The sequence below is a fragment of the Camelus dromedarius genome, chromosome 1 (assembly GCF_036321535.1).
Source record: "Camelus dromedarius isolate mCamDro1 chromosome 1, mCamDro1.pat, whole genome shotgun sequence".
Lineage (NCBI taxonomy): Eukaryota > Metazoa > Chordata > Mammalia > Artiodactyla > Camelidae > Camelus > Camelus dromedarius.
In genome coordinates this window covers 80,368,366-80,388,972 of record NC_087436.1, presented here as the reverse complement: position 1 = coordinate 80,388,972, position 20,607 = coordinate 80,368,366, and the positions used below count along the sequence as shown (strand labels likewise).

Sequence of the window (20,607 nt, the reverse complement as noted above, 5' to 3'; positions counted from 1 at the left end):
ACATGTAAAGATGCTCAGTGCCATTAGCCACTAGGGAAATGCAAACTAAAACCACCTTGAAATACCGACACACACCAGCTAGAATGGTTCTCTTTAAAAAGATAGTACTGGGTTTTGGTGAGGATGTAGGGAACCCTCATACACTGCGGGTAGGAAGATAAGGATGTACAGCCACTTTGGACAGTTTAGCCATTCCTTTAAAAGTTAAACATAAACTTACCATACGACCCAGCAATTCCACCCTAGAAATCTGAGAGAGATGGAGACATGCCACACAAACACATGTCCACAAATACTCACAGCAACATTTTTCTTAAGAATCATAAATTGGAAATAACTCCGATGCCAATCAACTGGTAAATGGGTCAGCAAAGTGTGTTCTTCATAAAAAGGAACAAAGCTGATACAAGCAAACATATTATACCAGACACAAAACACTATGCATTGCACGATTCCATTCATAGGAGATGTCCAGAAAAGGCAAATTTACAGCGACAGCAGGTCAGTGGCTGCCTAAGGCTGGGGGTTGGAGTGGGGATTAACTGCACATGGGTACCAGGGAACTTTTGGAGTGAGGGAAATGTTCTCTAACTGGGGGTAATAATGGTGGCACGAGATTATGGTTCAGAAACTCTCAAAACTATTGGAAAAAATATATAATTGCTGACAATTCAAATGTGTCTGTCTTACCTGTGCTAGCTGAAACCTCTGGTTCCTATCTTCACAGGTTTTTGAAATTTATTAAATCTTATCAAAAATACACTTAACAGTTACTCAATAATGTTCTCCAAACTTATCACTCTTCCAGGTCCTGTCTGAAGTTTGGCCTTGCGCATTCTTGAACAGAAAACCATCGAGATCCATTATACTCAAGGTGGCTACAGAGAGGAAAAGGAGGGTGTGAGAGCATAAACTCCAGATCCATGCCCTGGTGTCCTGTAAGTTTGACACTCTGAGATTCCATTCTCTCCCTCAGAGGACACCTCCGGGCGGGCTTGGTCCTCAGTGATTTTTCTCTCTCTGGGCAACAAGGCTGCTGCTTTCCCCACCCATGTCCTTTGTACATGTTAGAGGACCAGACTGTATTCTCTCATCTCCTTTTAGAAGCTCACTTTGCCATCGTCAGACAACATTTCATTCATCCACCCACCCTTATTAAGTGACTCCGTGATATCTGATGATTCAAGAACGTTCTCCCCTTCTGCGCAGGAAAAGGAAGACGAGATTAAGGTAGGACAGGCTTTTGATTTTGGTTAAATTTTCTAGATCTGCTTTTTATTTGTAGGCATTACATGTAGATTCCTAGATAAAGCCCCTCCTCAAAGAGTGGGTTTTGAATTTTATAAGTTTCAGGAGCTGAAGAGGTGGGCACCTTCCTGTTCAGTCCTACCAAACTATCACTTCCCACTGGAGATGGGTAACAGGCGAGGAGCAGGTAGGAAGGAAGGAGACTAAGGATAACTAATCAGCTCTTCTACGCTGAACACAAATCAAGACACGTTCGTGAGTTTTCACTTAATCCTTAAAACAACCTTAGGAACTAAGAATAATGAAGCCCCTCTTAGAGCAACACAAAATGAAAAGTGATGTGTATTGGTGGTGGGTGGGGCGGGTAGCCAAGAGACACAAATGGGAATATGCCCAGTTGGGTCTTCAGACTCCAAACCATTTATTTGTTGAGAAGCTTGAGGGCGTAGGGAGTGCTGGCACTGAGCCAGACACTGGGAACACAACAGCTAATCAAAACAAATGCCACTCAGCATCCATGCAGCTTACAGCTCTAGTGGTGACTGGATCAAAGTCACAAAAATAAATATGTAATTATAAGCTGAAAAGTACCACAGAAATTCAGTATTCCTTCTCTTCAAAGGACATCACCTCTTGACAAAACACACATGCACAGTGATCACCAGAACTTATTTATTCCCAGCCCCAAAGATGCCACTGTAGGTGATGGAATGCACACAGCACACACTATTTCTTTATCTGTCATCATTTTGTAAACACTAGTTGCATGAATGACTGTTTCTTCTCTAATGAGAAAATGGCACAACAAAGTCAAAATGTGATTTATTTCCGTTTATTTTCCTATTGCAGTTTCAGTAAAAGATTCAGAGAACTGATTGACACGTATCATAAGCTATCTCCCACGCATATGTGGTATATATACACTGTTTCTTTTTCTTTTCCACTGAACAGGGTGATACTATCTGTTCACACCAAATTACAAATGAAAAGATACTATGAGTGGGGGGAAAAAAGTGTGGGTGTTGTCTTTTTATTCTCAGACAGTAAATGTATGTGCACCACGAAGGGGAAAAGCACTGAGGAAACGTGAACTAAGCAGTTGGTACCATTAGAGCGCCTCCCCTGACAGCAAACTGGGAACACTTTGCATGACTGTAAAGGAAGTTCCAAGTCCTTCATCCCTCTGCCACCTCATTGCTACACTGGAGTGTAAACTCTCTTCACAGTGCAAATATAAAAATGATCAAAGTCCGAGTTTTATGGCAATCTTTGCTAAAGTGTATTCTGGCTAAAATATATTCTATTTTAGTATACATGCTATAAAAGGATACTAAAAAGGTCAATCCTTAGAGCTCTGTTAAGATTAAGAATTTACTTTTTTACATATAGAATAATGTACACCCAACTCTAAAAGTATATTTGAGGATAGCTATTCCAGTGACCCCAAATATTTCTAGCTTTGTATTTTCTTTATAACAGTATCAATTGTATAATAGTACATGTATTCAGTAATGCTCTCAATTCTGTTCTGCAGCGCCTTACTAATCACTGTAAAGAAAAATGCAGAGGGACTGTGTATTTCCAAGAAGTTCTTAGGTGCCAATCACCAAGTTTTCAAGGTAAGTTCCTATTATTCATTTTTTAAAACTTTGGTAAGTAAATTCTTTTATGATCAACCTTTGGAGCTTTTAATGAGGCAAAAAGAGGGGGAAAAAAGAGGTGTTGAAAACTGACTTGTAGTTAGCATGATCTTCAAAGCACTCCCTCCCTCCTGTAATAGCATCTCCAATGCCAATTCTAGGCTTCAGGGACTAGTGTGAAACCACGCTGACGGAACACACCCAGCGGCGATACGCGGACTGAGTGCCCCTGTGCCTGCCAGACTCACGCAGTGCACCTGCTGAGGCGGCTACTCAGAGACTGCACCTGTGAACTCAGGCACAGCTGCAACTTTTTTTTTATTTTAGGTAGAGCAGTAGAACAGAAATAGAAAATAATTGAAATCTGTTTCTGATTCAAACAAAAATATTTACTCTTTTCATTAGCAAAACATTCTTTAAAATATATCTCTGTCTTGTCTCTGAACATTTAGCCAAGGAGCAGTAGGCCGTTTTTGAAGGTTCTAGTGCCACCTGTGCAACACAATAAACGCGGCTGCAGGGAGCACTCGGTGGCGGCAGCTTATTTACATCCACTGAGAGGAAGTGTCTTCTCATCTGGTGACAGTGTCCTGGTCACCAAAGGGAAGGTATGGCATTCGTGTGCTTTTTGTTCCTGGTGAGAATCACATCTGCTTGGTTTTCATTGTTGGAAGAAAAATTAATCAGTCGATGTCCTCTGATTCTGTGACATGATGTGAAAGAGGAATGCGATAAAAATGTGCTGCTAGCTTGGAGTTAGTCTGGGAGTGAGAGTCTCCAGGCAGATCTTGCTGCCTCCCAGGTGAGTGTCCAGTGGGCATCATGGGACCGGGAGGGAGGGACACAGCAGGCAGAGCCCCATCCAGGGACGGGCCCCCACCCCTGCTCACTACCCTACATACACGTCTTCAATGCTTGTGGCTACAGAACTTACGGAAACCCGTTCACAGGGAAACAAACAGAGATCTCGACCAAGAGGTAGGCTGCTCCCGTGCCACGGTCCCATGCTGTCTCCTGACGACTGTCCTCTGCTGAGACCATCGGTGGAGAAGGAGCACCGTGAAGCTCCTTGTCGCAGAATTCGCCTTTGTTTCTCTTGAGAAGTTTCTAACAAGCTTGTGTTTTTCCAAACAATTTTATCAAAGTAGAGTCTTGATGTCTGCTCTTTCCAGCAAACCAAAAACAAGAGAAATTGCAGCCTCTCTCTCCTGAATTCCAAACCTCCCTAAAAGTGGAATGTTTTTTCCTGACAAATGATTACTTACATCTTTGAAAAGTGGACAATCTTTTTTTTTTGGATCCAGCTCAGCCCCTCAGAAAATACTTCAGACTGAAGGAGGAGGAAGTGCAGGAAAACTAACTTCCTATTGTGCCTTACCTAAAACATTCTGCTGAAATTAAGAGCAGCTCCAACTACAAAAGTAAATATTTGTGCAAAGGGTGCCCAAATGCCAGGTGCAACCTTAAGACACCCTCACTTTACTCATAGTGTTCGACTCTTTAAAACACAAGTCTTTCAAGTGATGAAAGCTAGCAAGTAAGGGGAAGGAAGTTAACATCAGAAAATAGACTTTAGAAAAAGTACAGGATACTCTGCTGGCAATTTGCTACTTATTTCATAACTTAGATCAAGGAAGTGTTAAATATTCACAGTAATTTCAAAGAAGAAACATTCATGTCTGTAAGATGCCAATCTATTGCACTTTACAACCATTTTCTGTACAGTTACAAAATTTCATCTGTCAGTGCTTTTCTGTAGAATTGTTTATTGCCAGTCCTTTCCTCTCTGGAGCCAGTTATACCTTCAAACTGGGCTGCAGGATTCCTTTCTCAATGAGATGCGTCTTCAGCGTTTTATATATATTTAGCTGCTGTTCTGGTTGAAGCACCAACAACTGTTGTAGCAGTTTGCTAGGATTTGGACCCCTGATAACAGAGCAGAAAAGACAAGGTTCATGATATTTTAAGAGAGCTAAAGAAAGCATATACTTGTCACTTAAAATAAACCACACATTTAAACGCAGAGTAGTCTTTACGGAATTGAAACAGCTGTTCATCAGAGCTCATTTTAATGCCCAATTTAGTGTCAAAGGGAGAAAACAAGCCAAAACTCTCTGCATTGAGGGGCGTACAGTCTGGATGTGGGAAGAGTCCACAAACAGAAAACAGGACCGACATGAAGCAAAGTACTGAATGCAGATCTAAGTTCCACAACAATTCTCAGAAGAGGTGAGGATCGTAAACAAATCCTGAGATCAGACAAGAAACAAAATCCATTCTGTAAGAAGAAGAGCAAAGTTCCTGGTGGACGAGACGGACCAAAAGAGAACATGAAAATACTAGACAATGGAAGCTAAAATTTAAAATTATATTTCTTTGAAACTATTTTGTTGGGAAAATACCATTGGGAACTACAAATGTTCAATAGGCAGGACACGAAGTTCCTGAGACCAGCACTGAAGCCCCCACCTAGGATCTCCAATGGGAACAACAGCCTTTGTTCAAAGCAGGTCACAGGTAAACCCCAACAAGGAAACAAAACAAAAGTGGATCTGCTCTAGCGGAAAGGAGGAAGGGGAAGTGGAGGGCCTGCCCCAGAAGCCCCACTGGGGATGAAATGAGCCCAGCTGGCCTCTAAGCAGCCACCGGGCAGTGACACGGCTCTCCAGCAGGAGTCAGCCCAGCCCGGGCGGGGACCTCTCCCCACGCGGCTCCGTCACAGTGAGCTCCTCCAACATCCCTCCCCAGCCCTTCTGCCTGCACCCTCCGATGGTGCACTCTAGGTCGAAAAGGTCCCGAGAAGGACTCCCCGCACATCTTTCCCTCCCGAGACACCACTACAGTCGGGGGATTGCAGTTTCCCACCCTCTGGACTCTGGAACTCAACCGTTTATGAGCTGGAGATCACCTTTCTGTACTTACACCACTAAGTGCTCTTTTGTCAAATTCAGAATGAGCCTAGTTCAGATTTTAACATATGTATTGTTCTTTGCAATTTCTACAACCCATTTGAATAGGAAAAGCGGGGTAGGTTCACTTTCGGTGGAGAGTGAGTAGGAAAACCCAATAGGAAAAAGCAAGACAAGTAATATATGGAAAATGGCCCAGAATTCTAAGACATTTACAGGGTCATTAAATGTATGACATGAACTCTTCAGTTCAAATGGAATTATAAGAAATTGAAAACCCAGCAACAAAGAAATGTCTGCTATGCAGTGATATCACAATGAAAATCTCTGATTTAAAAAACTGCACAACAACGTGGATTAGCCGTCCCACGGGTCACCTTCATGCACGTGGCTCAACTCATCTGCCAAAAAAACTGTGGCAATATGTCTCTGACAGCCACAGTCTACCCAACTCAGGACACAGCCTGTCTTCCATTTCTTGAAAAGATTCAGCAACTTCATAGCATAAACCCAGAGCAGAGGCTCACAGAGAAAAGGAAGACTATTCTAGCAAGTTCAGCTAAATGCAAAATTGTGTCAGCAGGTGCTCCCAGTGAGTTGCCCACTGGCTCAAGCACGGTATTTCTAATAGTCTAAATGTTAACTTTTGGATGAAGGACAACATGGCTCAACATGACTTTTCCCTACTGAGAGAACAGCAGATCTAAAAAAAAAAAAAAAGTTTGAGTTAGTGCTCTGAAAGCTGCCATCTTCTGAAAATAAAGAGTCCTAAGGATTTAACCACTAATTACTAAGACTGAAATGTATCAGTTAATAAATCACATGCAAGTGAATTAAATACCCCAATTAAAAAGACAAAGATTGTCAACTGGGTTACAAAAACAATCCAGCTATATGCTTGTTAGAAAAGAGAAACACACTTTAAATAGAAGGAAAAAGGAATGCAAAAAAGTAAAAGGACAAAGAAATACTCTGCAAACACTAACCAAAAGAAGGCAGATGCAGCTAGTCTTCTATTCAACAAAGTAGGCTTTACAAGTAGTATATAAAGATGGACATTACATAATGACATTAGAAGTGATTCAACGGGGAGACACGAGAGTCCTAAATGTGTGTACACCTAACACAACCTCAACATAAATAAAGCAAAAACTGGGAAATTCTGATGAAGCTCTCTTCATAACTGATAGAACAAGCAAAGGGGAAAAACACGTCAAAAAAATCAGTACAGAAAATTCAGCTCAACTTCACCCAGTTGACATGCAACACTAATCCTGGAACTTCACAACGCATACTTGTTTCCTGTGCACCTGGAACGTTTATCTGAGCAGACAATATGCTTGGGGCACAAAGCAAATCTCAACAAATATTAAATACTGAAATAGTATGTTTTCTGACCATAGTAGGATTAAAGCAAAAATCAGGAAAGGAAGGAGAATGACAAAATCTCCATTTGTTTGGAAACTAATCAATACACTTCTAAATAATCCCACGTCAAAGAAAGAAGACAGAATACTGGAAATCAGAAAATATTTGTAACTGGATAGTGAAAATACAAATACAACCCGTGGGATGAAAGTACTTAAGAGTACTTAAAAAGTGCTACTTATTTCCTGTCAAGAGGGCGGAGTGGTGGGACCATGAGCTCTCCTCTCCTCATGACTACAACAAATCCACAACTGAATACTAAACAACCACTGAAAAAAAAAAAAAAAAGACTGGAAACTAGCAAAAAAATCTCCTGCAACTGGAAACAAAGAGGGAACCACAGCAGGACGGGAGGAGGGGCATGATCGTGATATAATTGGCCCCATAACCCCTGGGTGGGCGACCCACGAGCTGAAGATTTAAGTCACAGAGGCCCTCCCACAGGAGTGAGAACTCTAAGCCCCACCTCAGGCTCCTGAGCTCAGGTTCCAGCATTCGGAAGAGGAGACCCTAGAACATCTGGCCAGCGGGGCTTGGCACCAGGAGCCCCACGGGAGACTCCATTCGCTTGAGAAGCGTACGTGGAAACTCATGTGCACTAGGTCCAAGGGCAGAGACAGTGATCTCATAGGAACCTGGGCCAGGCCTGCCTGCTGGATTTGGAGGGTCTTCTGGGGACATGGGGGATGGCTGCAGCTCACTCAGGGGGCATAAAAGCTGGTGGTGGACATTCTGGGAGTGTTCATCTACATGAGCTTTCCTGGAGGCTGACATCTTGATTGGATCATTAGCACCAAGACCTAGCCTCACCCAGCAGTGGGCAGGCACCAGCTCCTCCTGCCAGGAACCCTGCACAAAGCCTCTACTCCAGCCTCATCCACCAGGGACAGATACTAGAAATAAGAAAACAACAATCCCAAAGCCTGTGGAAGGAACCCACAAACACATAGAAAGATAGACAACATGAGGCAGCAAAGGAATATCTCCCAGGCCAAGGCACAAGATAAAATCCCAGAAAAAGAAATAAATGAAGAGGAGATAAGCAATTTCTGAGAAAGAGTTTAAAGTAATGATGGTGAAGATGTTCAGAGAACTCAAGAGGAGTATAGATGCACAGAGCAAAGTTTTTAGCAAAGAGTTGGAAATTATAAAGAATACCCAAACAGAGTTGAAGAACAAAATTACTGAAATGAATAACAAATACACTAGAAGGAACCAAGAATAGACTAAATAAGGCCGAAGAACAGATCAATGAGCTAGAAGACAGATTAGGGAAATCACTACTTCAAAACAGAAAAAAGAAAAAAGATTGAAAAGAAATGAAGATAATTTAAGAGAACTCTGGGACAACATGAAGCACTCTAACATTTGCATTATAGAGGTCCCAGAAAGAGAAGAGAGAGAGAGGACCTGAGAACATTTTTGGAGGGATAATCACCAAAAACGTCCCCAACTTGGGAAAGGAAACAGTCCCCCAAGTCCAGGAAGCGCAGAGAGTACCACACAGGGTCAACCCAAAGAGGAACACACCAAGGTACAGTCATCAAATTGACAGCAATTAAGGATAAGGAGAAAATATGAAAATTAGCAAGAGACAAGCAACAAATAACATACAAGGGAACTCCCATAGGTTATCAGCTGATTTTTCAGCAGAAACTCTACAGGCCAGAAGGGAATGGCATGACATGCTTCAAGTGATGAAAAGGGAAAATTTACAACCAAGAATACTCTATCCAGCAAGGCTCTCGTCCAGACTTGATGGAGAAATCAAAAGCTGCACAGATAAACAAAAACTAAAAGATTTCAGCACCACCAAACCAGCTTTACAACAAATGTTAAAGGAACTTCTCTAGTCATCAAACCGTAAGAAAAGAGAACAAAAAGAAGAAAGAGGAAAAAAAAAAAAAAGACCTACAAAAGATTGCTTTGGCTGTTCGGGGTATTTTGTGGCTCCTTATAAATTTTGGAATTGTTTGTTCTAGTTCTGTGAAGAATGTCGCGAGTATTTTGATGGGGGTTGTGTTGGATCTGTGGATTGCTTTGGGCAGTACAGCCATTTTGATAGTGTTCAAGAGTACAAGAAATCTTTCCATTTCTTTGTGTCATTTCGGCTTTCGGAGTATAGGTAACCTCCTTGGTTAGGTTTATTTCTAGGTATTTTGTTGTTTTTGATATAATGGAAATGTTTATGCCAGTTGTAAAACTCTGGGTTTTGAAGTGGAAAAAAAAAAGTGAATGAAGGGCCGCAGATGGCAAAGTATCCTTCTTTCTTATGTGCAAGTGTGTGTTAGTGCATATATACACATACATCTTCATTATCTATTCAGCTGTTGACGTGCACTTAGGATGCTTCCATATCTTGGCCATTATAAATAATGTTGCTGTTAATAGCAGGATGTATATATCTTTTTAAGTTAATTCTTATTTTGTGGTTGGCTTTATTCCTTTGATAACTATGTAAGTTTAAAAAGCTAAAGCTCTAAACATTCTTAGAAACAATGAACAGTACATATATATAAATGAAAAAATATATGTGCAGTTTAAAAAAAAAAACTATCAAGCCATGAAAGACATGGAAAAAATGTAGAAGATATTACTAAATGAAAGAAGCCAGTCTGAAAAGGCTACACAATACACTTCCAACCAAATGACATTCTGGAAAAGGCACAGCTACAGAAACAATAAAAAGATCATGGTTTCCAGAGATTTGGGGAGAGGGAGGGAGGGAGGGATGAACAGATGGAGCACAGGGGATTTTTAGGGCAATGAAATTATTCTGTGTGGTATTATAGTGGTGGCTACATGTCATTATGCATTTGTCAAAGTCCTAGAATGTACAACATCAATAGTGAACCCTAATGTAAACTGTGAACTTTGGTTGATAATAATGTGTCCATGCTGGTTCATTGATTGTACCAAATATGCCACACTGATGAGGGTAAGGGAGTATATATGTGTGGGTGGGGAGGGCTATGTGGGAACTCTGTATTTTCTGCTCAATTCTGTTGTGAACCCAAAACTGCTCTAAAAAAATAAAGTCTATTATTTTTTAAAAAAAGCACTAATTAAGAGTAAATGTATAGTGTTAGGTGAATATATTAGAAAAAAGGCTGAAAACCAATCATCTAAGCTTTATCTTAAGAAGCTGGAGAAGAAACAGCAAATTGAACCTAGAGAAAGAAAGGAATGGGAGATGAGAATGGACATCAATCAGACAGAAAACAACACAGAGAAAGTTAACAAGTCAGAATTTGATCTTTTGAAAAGATTATGAAATAAACTCCCAACAAGACTGCTCAAGAAAAATGAAAGTTAATACAAAAATGCTCACACTACTATGGGTATATATTTAAAATGCGTATTTAGGGACATTTAGATACGAGTTTCTCTCCAAGTAACCCTGAAGGAAGTCCCTGTTTTCCAGGCTCAGGCACTGTAGAGACCACGGCAAATAAAGTCGTCACGTGGTTGATGTGGTTAGCTTTCACCCCTCAAACGGGCGTTATAGAGCAGATCCAAACCATTAAAGTTTAATAATGGGAATAAAACACCTGGCATAAAACAGCGACACCCTCCACTCACCCCTCCCCACCTCTCCATCCCCCGCCCCCAACATACACACACACACACACCCATCCCTGGCCTGCTTTATTTTTGTCCATGGCTCTTATAACCACCGAACAAGCTATATTTGTCTGTTTACTGTCCACTCCTGCTGCTTCTCCCTCCAAATTCCCAACAAGAAAATAAGCTTTGAGGACAGGGACTTGGTTTGTTATGGTCTCTGCTATATCCATGCTCAGAACACTCCCCAACTCGTAACAGGCACTCAGGCAGTAACTGGTGGACTGGAGGAGTCATTATGTCCTCCTCTTTTTTAACTCTTAGTATTCACTATCACTGCAATGTCCACTGTTGAGGCATCAAATCTCCTGATGTTCCAAAGCCAGTACCATTCATCCACATTAACTGAATTTTAACTCAGCCCTATTAAGAACTATGACATACACTAGTACTGTTTTTAAGTTGGAAAATAATTATAATCTAACTACAGTTGTGACACAATTCCAGAAGCTGCCATTCCCTTTGATATTACCGATTACCCATGACAGAAAAAGTAACTAATTCAAACTAATGCCAATGGAAACAAGAATTCAAAGAAATCATTTCTTAAAAATCGAAAAGTACCTTATAAAACTTGTGATGTACACATGCACAAAAGTTGCCATCAAATACTGACAATCAAATCTGTCCATTATCCCACCATGTCCAGGAATGGTATTTGCAAAGTCCTTCAGGAAAAAACACACACACACATTAGTAAGCTTTCAAAAAAAAATCTGCTATAAGATTCCTATTTGTAAATGTCTCCTTGGCATCATGGACTCGAAGAAAAATACTTTACTACTGGATTTTCCCACTAACTACAAACTTATTAGGGATTTTCCCACTGACTACAAACTTATTTGAACATGTCCAACAGATTAAAACCCCATCTTTGGAATATGTGCCCATTGTTAGAATGATTACTGAGCTGACACACAGCTTTTAAATAACACTAAGTAAATATTAATTAAATCAGGCACTTTTTTTTTAGTTAAGAAAACTATCTAAATCAAAAAAGCTATTGGCTATTACCAATCTAATCTACAGCCTGCTCTTCTGTTTAATCAGAAATTATGTGGGGAGCTATTTTCTTGTTGTTGACAGATGGACTACTGGTTGTACCTCATGTTTATCCTAACAATTCTTACTCTGAAATAAAAAAATATTTATTACGGTAGTTAAATATTTAAGTGTTGGGGTAAAAAAGAAAATTAAAATAGTTCATTTGGGACATGTTAGTCCATTAAACGGCCAAATAGTTAGGGGACGGTTAGGAAGCATCTGCAGACTGACCCTGTATGGACACATGTCCAGGGCTCAGGAAATGGAAGTGACTAATTGCCCTCTAGTTTACTCGGGCAACCTAAAAACCTCTAAAATGGAACAGCAATTACCCCTTCATTTCAAACATACAGAGAAGTCTCACCATTCAACCAGAAACCTTACACTGAAGGCCATTAAAAGAAAATACCATTCTAAACATAACATTTCTCTGTCTAAAAAAAATTATTCAAAAATTCTTTGGCTAATTTTTGCCAACACATTTCCTTCCTTCTCTTCTCTACTAACCCAAGCCCAAGAGAGCCATGGTAACTCAATCCCACTGTTATTTGGAGCCGTTACAGGACTCTAGTCATCGCAGCTTTGTGTGGTTCTCTGTGGATGTGAGGGGGTGAGTGCCGTGAGGACAGGGACATCTTGTGCAGTTGTGTGTACTGCATTCCACCTAACGTAGTGTCTTCCCCACTGCAAGTGCTCACTGAGTTCACGTCTTTATTTCCCTGGCCTCCGGGCCCTGCGTGATCTGGCCTCGAACCCTCTGTATCTGATCTCCCACTCTCTCTGCAGCCACACTGCTCCTGTTCCCCTTCCAGCAGTTAAGCTCCCCTACTCCTTTGCACGCACTGGAACCCTCTTCCTTCAATTTCTCTGCAGGACCCATTCTCCTTTTGTCAGATCCCTGCTCAAACTCTACCTCCTCAGAGAGGCCTGTCCTGACCTCCCCACCTGCAGTGGCCACGCTCTAACTCCTAGCAGAGCACCGTTTGGTATTAGTGAAGCCACGTGAGGAGAGCTGAGATGACTGGATAAATGTATGTTGCTTTGTGAGAACCTAACTTCAACAAAACACAGGGAAAATTTTAAGCTTCTGAAACAAGGATCAACAAACTATGTCCCAAAGACCAAACCCAGCTGGCTGTCTGCTTTTTGTAAATAAACTTTTATTAAAACCCAGCCATACCCACTCACTGACATACTGTCTGAGGGGCTCTCCAACTACAATGGCAGAGTTCAGAGTTGAGTAGTTTGCAATACTGCCATTATTACTTAATGATTTGGCCCTTTACAGAAAGAGTTTCCAAACCCTGATCTAGCAGAATGGGGAGTTACATATCCAGAGCTCTCCTGCATGTCCCTTCAAGTGAGATTGTGACAGGACACTAGACTTCAGACAATGCATGGCTGGATTCTTGGATGAACACTTGAAGAACCAAGATTTTGTGTTTGTCCCAACATTATGTGACACATGTCAGTTCAAATGTATTAACATGGCATGACCAAAACCCAGCAAGGAAGAATACACTCAAATCAGCCAGGAATCATTTTTGTGAGGCTGAGACAAATAGGATGGAAAAGTTTTTTGCCCAGTGGCTTGAAGTGTGAGACCAATAGACAACTAAATTCAAACTATATTACATTCTCAAGTAATGTAACAAAGAATCTAAACACATACCTTGATTTTGAAAGCTCTTTTGAATCCACTGGCAAAGAAACCTCCGAATGGTCCAATCAAAGACGCAAACGTGGAAAGAGCAATGCTGTGTATCTGGAAAGGATACAAGCTCACTGTTTCCTAAAGAAGAAAAAAGAAGAGAAAGGTTCGGGCTAACAGCATCAAAACTGAATTTGAGCATGCCACCTAAACTAAGAACCATGATGTAAAACAATAACTCAAAGTACATGCCATATTTTTGTTAATTTCACAAACTTTCAGGATCATAGGAAAAAAATATTTGTTGTAAGCTCCTATTACCATCCTCTGCTTAGCCAGCACTCCCCATTCCCTCTGTAAGCACCTGTTGCACTAAAATCTGCCAGGCTACTTTCTTTTTTAAAAATTGAAGTATAGTCAGTTACAATGTATCAATTTCTAGTGTACAGCATAATGTCACAGTCATATATATACATATATATATTTGTTTTCATATTCTTTTTCAATGAAGGTTATTACAAGATATTGAATATAGTTCCCTGTGCTATACAGAAGAAATTTGTTTTTTTATCTAGTTTTTATATAGGTACAGTAGTTAATATCTGCAAATCTCAAACTCCCAATTTATCTCTTCCCACCCTCCTCTCCCCCCAGTAACCATAAGTTTGTTTACTATGTCTGTGAGTCTGTTTCTGTTTTGTAGATGAGTTCATTAGTGTCTTCTTTTTTCTTTTAGATGCCACATGTTAAGTGATATCATATGGTATTTTTCTTTCTCTTTCTGGCTTACTTCACTTAGAATGACAATCTCCAGGTCCATCCATGTTGCTGCAAATGGCATTATTTTATTCTTTTTGTGGCAGAGTAGTATTCCATTATATGTATAAATATACCACAACTTTTTTATCCAGTCATCTTTCAATGGACATTTAGGTTGTTTCCATGTCTTGGCTATTGCATATAGCACCGCTATGATTACTGGAGTGCGTGTGTCTTTTTGAATTAGGGTTCCCTCTGGATATATGCCCAGGAGTGGGATTGCTTTTTAAATGAAGCTTTTAAATGAAGCTTAATCTCTGGGATAGAGGATCCCTACAGTGTTATCTTACCCGTCTCAACACTGCCTTCAGAAAGGGAGGAAGTGAGTAACTCTGAAGCTGGAAAAGTTCTGAGGGTTCACATTCTGTAACGAAGGAGTTGACATCACTGCGGTACTCCACCGGGCAGACAAAGTACTGGTATTTGGATAATACGTATGCAGCCTAGATGACCAAGCAAGCATTCATGAAACACTGAATGAAAATATATATATATACACACATTTAAAATATATATATGTCAGGAAGGCCAGAGAAAGAATGCCAAACTTTCCTTGCATTCACATTCTGTTAAGTATTTTCAAAGTTAAATGATCATAACTGACACAATAAAAGACTCTGAAAAGCCATTAGAAAACAAAATGTTCTCAGAAATCAGTGTGATTATAATCTCTGTATGACCACAATAAAAAGAGGGAAGGGGAAAGAGAAAAAGAAGCTGACTTGAACATTTAGCCAAGTATTATGGCAAAGTGTTACTTTTTTTAAGTACACATATTTAGTGTCAGCAGAAGGTAACAATTATAGACCTATGAGAAAGTGCAGGACTTTAGTTTCTTGCATAAAGGTTATAATAATTTCATGAATTAAAAAATAACCAGTGATTTAAAATTACTAAGAAAATAGCACAGTGAAAAACACTGTTATTCTTAACCAACCCAGAAAATGTTGACTAAATTAATCTTTCCCTGGATGCATCACTGCAGTTTTAAAAACTAGCTGTTCTCAGCCATGGAAGAACATATATAAAACAAAATATCTTATAATAAATTTAAATTGCTAGACAATAGTTTATTCCCTTTCTTCTGCAGGTGTTCACACCATTATTCTGCTCAAGAATGATTAATGGAAGTACAACTATGACACTAGAAATGGATGTAAATTGATTTTGCTTCCAAACAACCAGTTTCCTCAAAATCACTTATTATAAATATATATAATTTCCCTCTTCATTATTTTTTCATGCATTACATTCTTATAGCTCTTTATTTTCTTCCAATGATATTGCAGTCCTTGTAGTATTTCTAAATTAGTCTTTAATAATACCAAATTCAGGTGGTACTGTTTAACTTAATAATATTCTAATTATGCCTGCTACATAATGTAAAACATTAGACGGGTCCCAGATACTTTTTCATTTTTCTATTTATCAATTATTATCTCATCAATACTCTATGAAATAAATACAAATAATATTTAAAATTCTATTGGAATTTTCAATGAGAATGAACTAAACTGATAAATAGACGAATTACGGTGGTTTTCCCATTTAGGAATCTGGCTCATTTCCATTTATTTGTATATTTGCTCCCTCTCAAAGCTCCATGTTGCTCTATATTTGGCTACAGAATATATTCTAGAACTGTCAGGGACTAGATCCTTAAAAAATTAAACTTCCTGACAGTAATTTTTGGGGGTATATTTATCTTATATTAAGCCATTTTTCTGTACTTTTTTTTGATTCTCACAAGACACCTTTGAATGAAAACCTAAATTCCATTAACTGTACACTAATTTTTAAAACATTAACAATATCCATTATTCATAGCTAAAAGTAAACGTCAATTATTTTTAACCAGCTTTCTCTGTAAGCTGGGCTCATAGCAGTAAGCGCCCACCAAGGCAAGCAGCACATCATTTGCATTCTCTCCTTTTACTCAAAGCCACCACCCGTCCCAGCACCTGTGTCCCCCACAAGGCAGAACAGCTGTTAAAAACTACTCAAACAATAGCACAACCGCAGGCCTCAAGACTCGTTGTACATTAGAATCAACTGAGAAAGGTAATTGGCCTGGAGAGGGCTGGGATGTAGGTGGTGTATAAGGTCCCCGGGGGTTTCTGGTGCAGGGCCAGGATGAGCGCTGCTGGGTGGGGTATAGAATACAAGCGGACCTCATTTTATTGCACTTTGCTTTATTGCATTTCACAGATATTGTGGGTGTTTTTTGTTTTTTGTTTGTTTGTTTTTTAACAAATTGAAGGTTTGTGGCAACTCTGCCTTAGATAAGTCTATCAGGGCCATTTTTCCAACAGCATTTGTTCACTTCGTGTCTCTGTGCCACATTTCGGTAATTTGCACAGTATTTTAAACATTTTCATTATTACTCTATTTGTCACACCCATGTAAGATAACAAACTTAATCGGTACGTGTTGTGCGTACTCTGACTGCTCCACTGACCAGCCACGTCCTCCCGTCCCTCACCCTCTCCTCAGGTCTCCCTGTTCCCTGACACACCGCAGGATCAGGCCAGTGAATAATCCTACACTGGCTTCTAAAGTGTTCAAATGAAGGGAAGAGTCACATGTCTCTCATTTTAAATCCAAAGGTGGAAATAACTAAGCTTAATGATTAAGATGTTAAAAGCTGAGACAGGCTGAAAGCTAGGCCTCCTGGACCAGTTAGTGAAGTTATGACTGCAAAGGCAAGTTCTTGAAGGAAATCACAAGTGCTGCTCCAGTGAACACACGAATGATAAGGAAGCCCAACAGTCTTAGTGCTGATACGGAGAAGGTTTTAGTGGTCGGGGCAGAAGCTCAGACCAGCCACAACATTTCCCTATGCCAAAGCCTAATCTAGAGCTCTAAACATGAGCCCTGATGGAGATGTGCAACGAGAGGAATGTTTCCGTGCCTGCTAACACGTCTACTCTGCAGCCCACAGATGAAGGAGAAAGTTCCACTTTCAAGTCTTATTATTTAAGAGATACATTTCATAAGGCTACAGCTGCCCTAGACAGTGACTTCTCTGATGGGTCTGGGCGAAGTCAATTGAAAATCTGGAAAGGATTCACCGTTCTAGATGTCATTAAGAACATTAGTGATTCACAGGAAGAGGTCAAAATAACAACATTAGCAGGAGTTTGGAAGAAGCTGATCCCAGCCCTCATGGATGACTCTGAGGGATTCAAGACTTCAGTGCAGGAAGTGACTGCGGATGTGGTGGAAACAGAAGGAGAACTAGAATCAGAAGTGGAGTCTGAAGATGGGACTGAATTTCTGTAATCTCATGATAAAACTTCCACAGATAAGGAGTTGCTACCTATAGATGAGCAAAGGAAGTGGCTTCTTGAGATGGACTCCACTCTGGTGAAGATGCTGTGAAGATTACTGAAATGACAACAATGGATTTAGAACCTGACATACATTAGCTGATAAAGCAGTGGCAGGGTTTGAGAAGACTGACTCCAGTTCTGAAGGAAGTTTTACTGTGGGTAAAATGCTATCAAACAACACTACATGCTACAGAAGAGTCAATCCATGTGGCAAACTTCACTGTCCTATTTTAAGAAATTGCCACAGCCACCCCCACCTTCAGTAACCACAACCCTGACCAGTCAGCAGCATCAACACGGAGGCAAGAGCCTCCACCAGTAAAAAGATTATGACTTGCTGAAGGCTCAGATGACGATCAGCACTTTTTAGCTGTAAAGTATTTTTAAATTAAGGTCTGTACATTTTTTTTTCAGATGTAATGCCATTGCACAGTTAACAGACTACAGTATAACATAAACAAAACTTTCATACACACTGGGAAACCAGAACATTCGTGTGACCTGCTTTATGGCAACACTCGCTACAGAGAGGTGACCTGGATCCAAAACCGCAATATCTCCGAGGTGTGCACGTAGCTTCTGTTTAGTGAGTTTCAGTTAAAGTTATTTGCATTTTGGGGTTTATTTCTTTTAGGTTTAGAATAGACTAATAAACTCGCTTCTGTTTTTCAAAGTATAAATAAAATAAAAATCCTAGTAAAACTCACGATGAATCCAAACACGACAGTGGAAAAGAAACCGCCAATGAATCCTTCCCAAGTCTTTTTAGGAGACAACTGAAAAAGGACAAATAAAATTAGAATGTGTTACCACTCACAAAATACACAGATACATATGCAGGCTCTGCTCAGTGAATTCCCACCATACCTCGTACATCTCTCCTTACTGTTCTTATTAGATAGGCTCTGCAGCCCTTTTTCCTTCAGTCCACGAGCCTGATTTATTTGCGCAGATCTCTAGGAGTGTCTAGCACATATTAGACCCTCAGACGTTTGACACACTGTGAATATTTGTTCCTGTAAATAGCCTCAATTTATTTTTTTCACTCAAAGGACTATTTATGCTGAAATAATTGTCCCATAGTCTTCATGATTATATAAAGCCCCACAATAGTGCAGTTATTGAAATAAGGATGAGATATGCTCATTCTAAGTATACATAGTCTGTGATGATCTGCTACTGATCAAAAATAAAATCACAAAACATGAACACTGCAGCGCCCCAGGTTCCCATATACTCCCAGATGCCATGCTTACAGCAGACCTCATTCTGAAGTAACAACATCCCCCACAGCCCCAGGCACAGTATTTGCCCCATGGGTATGCATATATCCTCCTCCCTTTGGTCACAATGTACATCTGTCTCCATGAAGAAAGAAACATGTTGTGCTTCTAAGAATAGACAGGGTTTGTTTCAGATTCCAGCTATTGTTTATTCGTCAATGGCTCATTCAGGGAGAGAAATCTGGAGGAAAGTCTAGAACTTGGTGAAGCAGGGGCAGGAGGCAAAGATATAGAAGTAGACACAGTGCTAACTGCCTGAGATGCTCTGTAAGATAAAGGCTCTGTATGGGGCTTTGGTTACCAGGAGATCACGGACAGCCTCTGTGATAATCCTTCCAGTGGATCCAGGGGGACAGAAGTCAAAGAAATGTCAGAGGGAGGTTTCTGCAGCTAGAAATGGGTGACATGCTAAAGCACACAAGCTCTTGTCTTGAAGCTTGCAAAGTGCAAAGCCTTTCCTGACAATTCTGCCATAGAGAAAAGGGGCTGATATACACCATCTCCTAGGATGATTCAGTATGTTTATCATGAAGTAGGAGTTGACTCGAATTCAGAAGTGCCTGCTGATGATTTTAAAGATAGCTTATCAAATTAAATTGACACGTATCATACTGATTTAGGGGTTAACTCACTTGATTACAACTGGGTATGTCACACAACTAATCCAACCTGGTAATGCCCTAGAACCTAATGTTCAAAATCAGACAGAGAGATTCTCCTCTGGGCTCTGAGGGCTTCCTCAGCCAATAACTTCTCAGCTGTCATGGAAGCCCTGACTACTTCATCATGAACTTGCTCTTGTGCTGAAGCAGCTTTAGAAACTTTTAAAAAATGTCTGGCTTTCAGGCCGGTATCCCTACAGCTCAGCCTGATGCCATGTGCTGCACTCCTATGTGGGGAAGAATTTAAGAAAGGTGTTTTTGAAGGACGAGCAGTCCACACATTCCCCTGGGAGGATAAACTACCCTTCCATCACTCTGAACAAACAGGTTTCCTATCTGAACAACTGTCTCAGTCCCTCCAAAAATGCCTTCATATAATAACACCAAAATAGCCAATTACTGTATTTGTGGGAATGTTACAAAAGACTTTGCCCAGTAGATGAACTGAGGGAATCCTATCTAAAGCCCCAACATGAAAAGCTTTTCTTTTTAAAGAAAATCAGTTCTAGAAAAAAAAAAGTGTTTTTCCACGAGGACTTGCTTTGTTTCTCTCTTTCCCAAGATGGGAGCGAGGTAAATGACTTAATTTCCTTCTTGGCCTCTACTGACTGTAAACAACCAAACCGACGGGAAAACAACACAGTCTGCTCATGTGTATTTTCCTGTTCCACACCTTAACCTTTCCTTATCACTTGCATCGTTAGTGTTTTATTGCAGGGTGTCAATTTTTTTTTTTTTTGAAAAAAATTTGGGTGTAAAAGTCTCACAAGCGGACATGAGTATGTGAAGACGGCATAATACATGCTCACCGACAGTTTGGTGAAGGAGGAGATAAATGAGAGGACAGCAGAGCCGAGGAAGGGTCTTTTGAGAGGGTGGATGGGGAGCAGAGTAAAGCACACACGACAGCCCTGGGAAAGAGACCAGCAAAAAGATGACAGGAGCCTTCATGGGAGAGGATGACTGA

At 40.3% G+C, this 20,607-nt stretch overlaps 1 protein-coding gene across 1 annotated transcript in view; it reads right to left on the bottom strand.

The window, feature by feature from the left end:
• Window positions 1-2,064: 2,064 nt before the first annotated feature.
• CDS1 (CDP-diacylglycerol synthase 1) overlaps window positions 2,065-20,607 on the bottom strand; it is a 65,296-nt gene continuing 46,753 nt past the window's right edge. The window contains exons 9-13 of the mRNA XM_031433224.2: window positions 18,403-18,471; window positions 14,654-14,806; window positions 13,566-13,685; window positions 11,414-11,517; window positions 2,065-4,814 (exon numbers count right to left, since the gene is read on the bottom strand). Coding sequence (XP_031289084.1) covers window positions 4,685-4,814; window positions 11,414-11,517; window positions 13,566-13,685; window positions 14,654-14,806; window positions 18,403-18,471 — 576 coding nt within the window. The 3' untranslated portion in view covers window positions 2,065-4,684. The remainder of the gene's footprint in view (window positions 4,815-11,413; window positions 11,518-13,565; window positions 13,686-14,653; window positions 14,807-18,402; window positions 18,472-20,607) is intronic.